We start from the raw sequence: 12,368 nt of genomic DNA, 5'->3' as shown, positions 1-12,368 counted from the left end.
CATACTGAGCTTCTGCGCATGTGCAGAAACTTCTGCGCATGCGCAGATCGCCTATGATGATATTCGGGGCAGTGGGCAGAGCCTCCCGCCAGTTTTACTACCGGTTCTTGCGAACCGGTCCAAACCAGGGGCAACCCACCACTGATCTAAATATGAAAAACCACTGTGGTTTGTCTTGTCCACAGTATCCAAAGCATTCTTTCGTCTCTTCAGATAACCCTATCAGGTTTGTTCTACTTTTTGTACTCCTAACATGGTCATTCCCCCTCCCCCCAATTTCTATTACGTGTGTATATCCAGCAAGATTTAGTAAAGATTAAAAAGGCATTGATTTTTATGAAAACATATTATCCAGATAAGCTCTATTACAGTCAATACTAATGAAAATATTTTCAGAATATCACAAAAATTTGATTGTGTGTTTGTCTGCCTGTCCATCGACCATTTGTAAAAACAATAAATCTTCAATAATGTTGCTTCTCAAATTACTCTAGGGGGCCTAAATTGTGCGTGATAGATAAAACCAGCTCTTAAGTCTGGAGCTTCAGTTGCCCGAAAAGTTCAGAAATAAAGATTTGCTCAGGTTCTTTCCTTCACTTTCCTTATAACTTCTAAGTGGGAATAATCAATTTCTAATCTCTTTTCTGGTTTCAGGCTATTACCTCTGGGCTTTGGGTTTTTAATGCTTTTCCTTCAATTTTTAGAAATTGTCAGAAACACACAGCACCTGTACCACATAAATAACAATGGGAGTTTCTGAAGGTTCAGGCCTTCGGGTAGTTCTGTGGCTAATTTTCCCTCTGCGTTTGACAGATAAAAAGTCTGCAGGCTCGGCCATGACCTATTCCCCTCTCTATAAAAGCATAGCGCACACAGGTGACTAGCTGTTAAATTCTGCTAAATTTCTTGTTTTGTTTTTAATTCCTCACTGGTCGAAACTATCAGACTACTCCAATTGCAATCATGGAGAGATCACCCATGTTTAATATTCATCTAGCTATTTAGCAATGAGACACTGTAATCTCCACATGGTTAGGCGGTATGACTGACTAAGGTACAATCCGGAACCATTAAAAATAAAATGGAAACATGCCACCCGGCCATAGTGCCCCTAGATAAGCAATTACAATTCAGTAATTGCAGCTCTCGGGGATGGAAATGAGGTATGATTTAAGCAATTTGAGGGATAATTGATTCGGACTGCAAATTTGGTTTTTTTAACGGTGGCAAACGTTTTTAGGAAAAACCCCGTGCCCTTCTGAATGGGAAACATTCATTCCCAGCTAGTCTATATATGTTAAAATAGGCAATCAGTTTTCCATCTCAAATTCTGGGTGTCCAAATAGCTAGATGAATATTTTTCCCCCCAAAGTCCATTATTTGAAATTGCGTTTTTTTCAATATGTACTGCTTTGATGCATTTGAATACATTTTAAATTAAAAATTCAGTGGAATATTAATTTTTTGTTAATTAAAAGCCAGCGTTTATCTGAGTTAGGATGCTTTTCGTAGCCTTTTGATTGGGGATTAGCTGGGTATTCCAGAATTTATCAACATCAAATTCAGGATGAAACTCTAGGAACCCTGAACTGCAGTCAGCACTTTGTTCAGAAACCAGGGGTGAAATGCTCCCGGTTCGGACCGGATCGCCCGATCCAGTAGCGATGGAGGCGGGTGGTTCAGAGAACCGGTAGCAAAAATCCCTGCCGCCCCCCCCAATGCCCAGCTGAACCACACAATCATCAGAGGCTTTTTTTAAACTTTTAAAAGCATTTTTTCTATAACCTCTTCGGCCGAAAAAATGCTTTAAAAAAAAAACCTCTAATGATTGCACAGCTTAGCTGGGATTGTCAAAGATCCCAGCTGAGTTGCCTGATCGGCAGAGGCTGTTTTTCTTTTAAATGCCTCTGCCGATCCAAGCTGAGTTGCCTGATCGTCAGAGGCATTTAAAAGAAAAAAAGCCTCTGCCAATCAGGCAACTCAGCTTGGATTGTCAGAGCCTTTTGAAAGCATTTTTTACAACCTCTTCGCTGAAGAGGTTGTAGAAAAAATGGTTTTAAAAGTAAAAAAAAAAAAAAATGGCCACACCCACCCAGTCACATTACCCCCCACCACCACCAAGCCACGCCCACAGAACCGGTAGTAACAAATTTTAGATTTCACCACTGTTACAAACTGTGTTCATATTAATCACATGATTGCTTGCTGTTTTTTTTTTTAAAGGACTTGTCATATAAACAAGCCAATTAATACAGATACAGGTAGTCCTCAATTTAGGACCACAATTGAGCCCAAAATGTATGTTGCTAAGTGAGAAATTTGTTAAGTGGCTTTTGCCCCATTTTATGACTTTTCTCACCACCTTTATTAAGATGCAGTTCTTAAATTAGTAACACGGTTGTTAAGTGAATCTGGTTTCCCCATTGACTTTGCTTGTTCGAAGGTTGCAAAATGGGATCACGTGACCCAGGACACTGCAACCGTCATAAATGTGAGTCAGTTGTCAAGCATCCAAATGTAAATCATATGACTATGGCGACGCTGCAACGTCAGAAGTCAAAACGGTCAGAAGTCATTTTTTTCACTGCTACTGTAGCTTTGAATGGTCACTAAGTGAACTGTTGTAAGTCAACGACTACCTGCAGTCCTTGATTTATGATCGCAACTGGGACCAGAATTTCTGTTGCTAAGCAAGGCAATTGAGTTGTGCCCAATTTTATGACCTTTTTGCCATTGTTGTTAAGTGAATCACTGCAGTTGTTAGGCAAATCATGTTGTCATTAAGCAAACACAGCTTCCCCGTTAACTTTACCGTGTTGGAAGCCAGCTGGGAAAGTCACAAATGGCAAACACATAACCCCAGGGTGATACCACCGTCGTAAATACAGTACATGCCAGTTGCCCAAGTGCCTGAATTGTGATCGTATGACAATTATAAGTCTGAGGACTGATCATATGATACTTTTCTAAGGGCTGTTGTAACTTTGAATGGTTGCTAAATGAATGGTTATAAGTCAAGGACCGCCTGTATAAATTTTTTAGTTGAACAGTTTATAAGATGTTTCTTCTAAACATCTAAATGTTTTATCACTTGTATGATCTGGTTAACGTTAAGTATTTCATTTGGGTTACAACAAGAACTTGAAACAGAATCTACCCAGGAGTGAAATCCAAAATTTTTCCCTACCGGTTCTGTGGGTGTGGCTTGGTGGGCGTGGCAGGGGAAGGATATTGCAAAATCTCCATTCCCACCCCACTCCAGGGGAAGGATACTGCAAAATCTCCATTCCCACCCCACTCTGGGGCCAGCCAGAGGTGGAGGTGGTATTTGCCGGTTCTCTGAACTACTCAAAATTTCCGCTACCGGTTCTCCAGAACCTGTTAGAACCTGCAGGATTTCACCCCTGAACCTACCGTAATCTCAATATACAGTAGAACGTCTGGTCACAACCATAATTCATTCCATAACTTTGGTCACAACCCGATTTGGTCGTGACCTGAATCTAATTTTGGAAATTTGGCACTTACAAAAAAAAATGGCCACAAAAAAAAATTGTGCATTTTTTGGTCAGAACCTGATTTGGTCGTGGTCAAAAAGGTTTGTGAAAAGAGATTCTACTGTATATTGTAGGAATACACCTGTTGTCAAGAAGGAATCAGCACAAGTTACTTTTAGATTCTCCATCACAGAGGTGTCAAACTCATGTCAACACGGCATTGTCACATGACGTATCGGGACTTTTTTCCCCTTCGCTAAACCAGGCGTGGGTGTGGCCAGCATGTGACACATCTGGCCCATGGGCCGGGAGTCTGACAGCCCTGCTCTATCAGATCTAGAAAATTCATAAAAGTAAAGATCATCGCAAATCCCATTTGAACTAAAATTAAAACCTGCTCTCATATCTCAAAACTGGGAGAAATATAATAAATTAGATCATTTTCACCATTCCTCTCTTATTCTAAGGGGAATCCATCAAGGTATTTTGGGTTTAAAAACTCCCTATTTTCATTATTCAAGCTTCTGACAATTTTCCCATTATTCAGCAAAGACACTTCAAGAAATGGTGACCGGGGCAATCGTGGGAAATAATAGCAGTGCCATTCCATTTGTAATCCATATAAATTATTAAATAAGGCTGATACAAACAATACACTCTAAAGAAAAATGATGCCACCTTATTATATCTAACTGCCCTCTAGGTTTTCTCAGTCACATTTATCTAAGTTCTTGACAAAAAGAAAGCCTTTTTTTATGTGCCCTATGGAAAAGAGAGCTGTGGCTGCTGTTTTCCCTTCATCTCAAGAATGATCCATAGATCTAACGTCCTGCATCCCAATTTTTGGTCTTTATTGTCAGTGATGGATAGTGTTGATGAAGGAAGACACACGCCCTCCTAGAAGAATGAATTATTTTAGGAAATATTAAAAAGGCAGAATATTATATTTCCCTGGATGATAAAAGAAGAAATATGTTTTAAAAACAGAAAACAGCTCCCTGTCCCCAGCAGATATTTGGTGCCCATTAAGAAAGACTGGGCCAACCTATCTACAAGACAAAAGACCTCCAGCTCCAGGGTGATGGGATTAAGACATGACCCTCCAGGACATAATAGGATTAACCCATCTAGCAGCAGAGCTCACCACATTGGCACAATCATCTGGGGACATTGCATCACCCGGCAGACTTCAACCAAACCTGGGACTCAGACAACCTACAAAGTTAGCTATGACACCTACAACAGCCAATAGAATACATGTTCTTGCATAGGAACAGGAAGTTCAAGTTCAAAGCCCAAGGAAAGGTATAAAAGCCACCCACTCTCAACCCCATGTGGTCAGCTGCCCAGAACCACCCACGGGCTTCTGTTTCATCAATAAATGGACCCTCCAGCCTCCATTTTGTCTCCCAGTTTGGAACTGAACCAGATGGATATTTCTTCCAACATTGATTTATGAAATAGGAGACACAAAAGTTCATTTTTATCTTAGCAAATTAGTCTTCAGTCTCGAAAAATCAAGTTTTGGATTCTAGATGTGTTTAATAGGGAAAATACAGGAAGTCCTTGAGTTACGACCACAATTGAACCCAAAACTTATGTTGCTAAGTGAGACATTTGTTGAGTGAGTTTTGCTCCATTGTACGAATTTTCTTGCCACATTTGTTAAGTGAATCATTGCATTTGTTAAGTTAATAACAGGGTTGTTAAGTGAATCTGGATTCCCCATTGACTTTGCTTGTCAGAAACTCGCAAAAGGTGATCACATGACTCCAGGACATTACAACCGTCATAAATATAAGTCAGTTGCCAAGTGTCCGAATTTTGACTTTGCTTGTCAGAAGGTCGCAAACGCTGATCACAGGACCCTGAAACCATCATAAATATGAACCAGTTGCTAAATGTCTGAATTCTGGTCATGTGGCTGTGGAGATGCTGCAATGGTCATAAGTGTGAAAAACAGTCATAAGTCACTTTTTTGAGTGCCGTTGTAACTTTGAAGGTCACTAAATGAACTGCAGTAAATCGAGGACTACTTGTACTGATAGATAATACAAGCAAATAAAGGCAACACAATTGTTTTGTTTATGCAATATTTTTTCTTGAAGTTCTCTTCTTTTAGAAAAATTCTAGGCCATTTTAGGAAGACAATTTTTTTTTTCTAATCTACTTTTTACAGTCTTCTCAAAGACTGTTCAGTGGTCTCTTTTATACCATGTGGAACAGATTTAAAGAGTTGACAGATCTAGTTCAAAGGTTGGTATTGCAAAACCAATCGGTAAAGTAATAATAAATGGTGAAATGACAGAGAAAGTAGATATAAGAAAAGGAACTAGACAAGGATGTCCATTATCTCCACTATTATTTATTCTGACCCTAGAAATTTTAAACAGGAAAATAAGACAAGACAACAAAATAAAAGGAATGAGAATAAAAAGAGAAGAATATAAGCTACAAGCATTTGCGGATGATTTAGTATTCATTATGGAAGAACCAGTAGAAACAGGTCCAAAGTTAATTGAGCAAATAGAGGAATATGGAAAAGTAGCTGGATTGAAAATAAATAAAGATAAAACAAAAATTATACTTAAAAATATGAGAGAAAAACAAAAGAAGCAATTAATGGACAGGTGGAACACATTTAAAGAGTTGACAGATCTAGTTCAAAGGTTGGTGTTGCAATCCTTTTAAAATTATTCCCTTTCCAAATATAAGCTGCCCTTATAGGTAGCCTACCAGAGGATGTGCATCTTTCTACCTGCCTGGCAAAATATTCATATTTTTAATATTCATAAAATGTGATCCTTTCGTCAACTTAATCAAATGTTGTTTTCTGCAGAGGCTTCAACAATTGCTTGCGTTACACACGACTGATCAGTCTGAGTACTGGAAAGTTAGCATTTGGATGTAAGCTGCCTAGAGTCATTGATTGAGAGGGGCGGCTATTGCACATGGTTTTTTTATAGGAAGCATAAAGAAGTAAATGAAAGGCATAGCCAATATATTAAAATTATTGCAACTGTTTTAAATTTCTTCCAGGTTGTTATTCTACTTTTTGTAGTTATTAAGAGTTCACAGATGCATAAAACATTTTGAATAATGAATGTTGAACGACTATATTTTGTTGTGAGTAACGTTCATAAGGGCAGGAAGCTATATTTGAAATGAAGTATACATCTGAAGTGGGACGCGGTGGCTCAGTGACCAAGATGCTGAGCTTGTCGATCAGAAGGTCGGCAGTTCAGCGGTTCGAAACCCTAGCGCCACGTTAATGGAGTGAGCTCCCGTTACTTGTCCCAGCTTCTGCCAACCTAGCAGTTCGAAAGCATGTAAAAAACGGAAATAGAAAAATAGGGACCACTTTGGTGGGAAGGTACACAGCGCTCCGTGCGCCATTGGCATTTAGTCATGCCGGCCACATGACCACAGAGATGTGTTTGGACAGCGCTGGCTCTTCGGCTTAGAAACGGAGATGAACACCGCCCCCTAGAGCTGGGAACAACTAGCACACATGTTCAGGGGAACCTTTACCTTTACCTTTTATACATCTGAAAGTTTTCTCCTGCTTGTTTTTAAGGGTGGAGTGAATGGCTTGACAGGAGACCTGGAGTTTGCAGAGAATGGTGGGAATCCAAATGTTCTGTTTGAGATCCTAGGGACAAACTATGGAGAGGAACTAAGCAGAGGAATCCGCAAGGTAAAATTATTTCCTCGTCTTTTTTTGGAAATGTTTCAACAGTGTTCAAGAACATTTTGGCAATAAAACAATTGCAATAAATATAACTAACTGACCGGAAAAATTGCTTTAGAAAAAAAGATTAAAGATTGCTTTGAAATGTGTTTTGGATGTTTGTTGTTCTTGATAAGGTGATCAAAATATCATTAAATTTTTCACAGATCCATCTGTGGAAGTATGGCCCTTATGAGTAGCTTCTGGCAAATTGTGGTGAAGGCCACTATTATATAGTAATTAAATCCCCCACAATGATATTTTGCATTGACATGAACACAAAGTCTTGAACTGAGAGGATGCACGTCTGTTTCAAAATGTTAATTATCAAACAGGAAATCAAGTAGAAAATTAAGTATTGTAGCTTCTCGTTTTCTTATAAATGAAGGTACATATTTTGAGAAACTGCTATAATTGGTGACATCTGCTGTTGTTTTTTAAAAAATATTGATATTAAATACAATGAGTTGCTCTGTGGGTAGTCTGATGGGCGTTATTTAAGTTTTATATGTAAATGAAAACAAACAGATAAATATGATTTGCATAAGAATTAAATTTACAGTTCTCTCCCTGTATAATTGTTTCACTCCCTAGAAAAATAGAAAATGAAAAATAGAAAACAGTTCATCTTAGAGCTTGACTTTTTAGTTTTTCTTCAGATTATGCTGCAAAGGAAAGAAAAATAAACCGTTGGATTATTAATTCAGAATAAAAAAATATCAGTATTTCATTCTGAATAGCTTTTCTTAATGAGGTATTGTTGAAGTCAAAGGAATCCTAATTGCATGGTTTGGGGTGAATTTCACTCAGAAATCTAAATGTTATTTAGGGTGTGCATAAACATTATTATGGTTCATCACACAGTCAGGCAAATGTTCAGATTGGATTTGGCATTTTTGTCCACCTATCAATTCCTTCCCAAATATCTGGGATAGGTAGGTGTGGATGTTTGATGGTGTTATAAATCTCATCACAGGATGTAAGTTGTTCCAAGTAAAGCTGCCTTTTGCAATTGACTGAATTTGCCAATGACTAGACTAGGCTAGGCTAGGCTAGGCTAGGCTAGGCTAGGCTAGGCTAGGCTAGGCTAGAATAGAATAGAATAGAATAGAATAGAATAGAATAGAATAGAATAGAATAGAATAGAATAGAATAGAATAGAATAGAATAGAATAGAATAGAATAGAATTCTTTATTGGCCAAGTGTGATTGGACACACAAGGAATTTGAATTGGTGCATATGCTCTTAGTGTACATAAAAGAAAAGATAAATTCGTCAAGAATCATAAGGTACAACACTTAATGATAGTCGTAGGGAACAAAAAGCAATAAAATCATATTAGGAAACAGTCAGTATAAATCTTAAGGATACCAGCAACAAGGTTACAGTCATACAGTCACAAGTGGGAGGAGATGGGTGATAGGAATGATGAGAAGATTAATAATAATGCAGACTTAGTAAGTAGCTTGACAGTGTTGAGGGTTCATTTGAACAGTTTTCAAATGGTAATCCAGTTGTTGTGGGATTGCACGCAAAGCATCTCTTACTATATGAGAATAATTATTGGCATTGTGTATAGGTAATATTTTTGTTTCTCATTAAGTTGGGATCATGTTACATTTTATTTTTATATATGGATATGGGACCTTACCTTAGGGTAGGATAAGTTAAAGTCAATTGAGATCAGCTGCATATATTTAATTTATTTATGCTGTATTAAAAGTGGGGGGGGTATAGCTTTGAGAGATTTCTTGTTTCTTGTCAGCAAGTCTAACTACTAATCTATAAAATTAATGTCCGTTTGGTTTTTTTTGCTATACTGTATCTTGTTTTCTAACCACTGGCTTAGATGATGTCAGGTTCTATCATATGAAAATCAGGCTGCTACAAGTGTTTGTTAAATGTCAGCCATTTTAAAAAAAGAGCTTTGTGTGAAAAAAGAAATACTACCTTTTTCTGTTTTTTGGTTTTTTTTTTTGGAATTCTAAGTGACTGAGGAAACTATGTATTTTCAATATCATTTATTGAGGCTAGTTAGACTGACAATAAAGGAGAATTTTAAACTGAGAATGGGTTGAAAAAATATTTTGTATTTCAAAACAAAAATTCATCTTGGATTTGTATTTAAAGAAACACTTTGGAATATGTATATTAGTAAATTCTTCAAGCCTTTTTTGTCAATGTTCATTTTCAGTTTCTAGAAGTAATGTATGCTTTATTGCTTGGTGCCTGGTACCATGGATATTAAGAACCCTTTTTATGGACATAGAAGATGAAGAAAAGCTTAGGATAATAATGGCTTTATAGAAAGGACATTATATATATATATATATATATATATATATATATATATATATATATATATATATATATATATATATATATTCTTTTTTCATTTCTCTGTTTCTTATTTTCTACCTTCTTTTGTTCCGTATATTTTTAATACATTGAAAAATTGTTTGTGTATGTGTATATATAATTTTTGATAAATGAATAAAATATTTCACTATCCAATTTAATAGGTATTTAATAGATGTAATATGTTATACATATGCATATTAGATATTTCACTATCCAATTTAGAAGAGCAAAATATTATACATATTTAATAAATGTGTATAGATAAGACTATGAATATAGGATATAGAATGTGTATTTTTATATGTTAGAAACTACCAGCAGATAATCCTGGTGAAAAGATTGCTGAGCAACTATTTATTGCATTTATTTAGATATTTATTGTGTTATAAATGTATTTATATTTATGTATAAGATTTGCTCTGATTTCTACCCTGTAATAACAAGTCAGTGGTATATAATCTTTGGATCAATTTGGACCCAATTTATTTAAGTCATTATAGTGGGTGACTTTTACTTATATATCTGATTCTTTGGAATACCAGATTTTTTTTTAAAAAAAATTGATTTATATGCCGCCCTTCTCCGGAGACTCAGGGCGGCTTACAATGCGTTAAGCAATATTCAATATTCAATATTCAATCTTTACTTACCTATCATATCAAATGACAGTTAAAAAATAACTAGGTAAAGAAAAATTGCTAATTAGAAGTAACTTTTAATAAGTTCATTCTGGTTAATTCATATTACATTGATATAGAAATAGAGAAAATGGTAAAATACCTTTATTATTATTATTAAATAATAGCTCCAGAGAGCTAATTCCATAGTTGAATGCAGTGGTGGGTTGCCCCCGGTTTGCACCGGTTCTATAGAACCGGTAGTAAAACCGGCGGGAGACTCCACCCACCAACCCCGACATCATCAAAATGTTTCTGCCCATGTGCAGAAACTTCTGTGATTGCGCAGAAGAGCGTGCGTGCGCACGAGCGAAGCAAGTGTGTGTACACGGCCCTACTGCGAACCGGTAGTAAAGGTAAGTAGAACCCACCCCTGGTTGAATGTTGTTAAATATTGATGTGGAAAATCAATCTTGAGACATTTCCAACATATGCTGAGACTGCAGCATAATGCCAGATCCTGTTTGAACCCAAGACTCTAAGCTTAACATGTGGGTAACCCACCATTTCTACTATCATGCTAATCAGCCTTCCCACAGGTAGCAGATGGGTTCCCCAGAATATGCTGCATATGGCAGGTACTTGGAATGCAGAAAGCTAACTATTGCCAGTTCATGGAGCCACATGTCTTTGGGGGCCTTTCAGCCCGATCTGAGACACAGTGGCGCAGTGGTTAGAGTGCAGTACTGCAGGCTACTTCTGCTGACTGCCGGCTGACTGCAATTTGGCAGTTCAAATCTCACCAGGCTCAAGGTTGACTCAGCCTTCCATCCTTCCGAGGTGGGTAAAATGAGGACCGAGATTGTTGGGGTCAATATGCTAACTCTGTAAACCACTTAGAGAGGGCTGTAAAGCACTGTGAAGCGGTATATAAGTCTAAGTGCTATTGCTATCTACAGAAGGAATGTTTACTTGGCTTTTTGAATTCCGAAAGTGAGAGTTTATTCATTAGTGAATACGTCAATAGAAAATGTCATAATGTTTTGACATAGTTAGATGGCATTTGGCAGTTGCTCTCTGTGTCTCTGTGTTTATTTTTCATGCAGCAGTAAGCCCCACCCCCCTCCAATCCTTCCATTATGACTTTAAAGAACAAGTCTAACAAGATTACAGATAAACAACTACGAAAAAAATTAAATGTTAGCATCATTTCAGAAAGCAAAACAAAGAAAAAGGAAACAAAACAAACACAATACATCCCTCTTCATTTAGCATTTTCTAAAAATGCAGCGATGTAGGATATTCTCTTTTATATCCACTGATTCTTCTTTCCTGAAGTTATTCATTGTTATTTATTTGCCACTCCATAAATACCAATGAAAGGGGATCTATTTATAATAAGAGGTTGAAAATTATAAGGCATTTGGTGATGCTACCAAATTTGTCAGAATCCCGGGCAGATTGTCTTAAATATCCCCTAAACTGTTGTAGGAAAAATTGGAAGACAGACATTCCATAGGTTGCTTTGAGCTCCTAGTGATGATAATTGAAGCCTTCTTTTAACTTAGCTGGTTTGTTATTCTATTATCTCTATCCTTTTTATTTTTATTTTATTTCTCTTGTTTCCATGTTGTAAATCATTCGTAAACCACCCAAAGATGCTGGAGCCGTGGCTTATAAATTTAAATAATAATAACTACAACAATCTGACCTTCCTTTAAGACAGGGATCTCCAACCTTGTCAGGTTGGAGATAAGGATAAGGATAAGGATAAGGATAATTTTATTTCTATACCACCCCTCTCCCGAAGGACTCGGGGCGCTGTACAGCCAGGTAAAAACACAATACAAATATCATTATTTAAATTTAAAAATTATTAAAAATATTACATTTAAGGCCAATTAACTAAAAAACCCAAAAATTTAAGAACTCCAAATTTAAAACTCAATTATGAAGCTAGCCCTGCCTGTCGGAAGAGCAGGGTTTTAAGAGCACAGCGGAAAACTCGGAGGTCAGAGATCTTGCATATGTCCGGGGGCAGTTCATTCCAAAGGGCAGGGGCTCCCACAGAGAAGGCTCTCCCCCTGGGTGTCGCCAACCAACATAATTTGGTCGACGGCACCCTGAGGAGTCCCTCTCTGTGGGAGCGAACTGGTCGGTGG

At 37.3% G+C, this 12,368-nt stretch overlaps 1 protein-coding gene across 1 annotated transcript in view; it reads left to right on the top strand.

The window, feature by feature from the left end:
- The window catches only part of GRID2 (glutamate ionotropic receptor delta type subunit 2), a 1,156,109-nt gene that overhangs the window by 780,039 nt on the left and 363,702 nt on the right, over positions 1 to 12,368 (top strand). Inside the window, exon 8 of the mRNA XM_070948519.1 lies at positions 7,075 to 7,194. Within this exon, the coding sequence (XP_070804620.1) occupies positions 7,075 to 7,194 (120 nt within the window). The remainder of the gene's footprint in view (positions 1 to 7,074; positions 7,195 to 12,368) is intronic.

The sequence above is a fragment of the Pituophis catenifer genome, unplaced genomic scaffold (assembly GCF_029215685.1).
Source record: "Pituophis catenifer annectens isolate HBS135680 unplaced genomic scaffold, rPitCat1.0.hap2 SCAF_8, whole genome shotgun sequence".
NCBI lineage: Eukaryota > Metazoa > Chordata > Lepidosauria > Squamata > Colubridae > Pituophis > Pituophis catenifer.
This window is presented reverse-complemented; position numbering and strand designations above follow the sequence as displayed.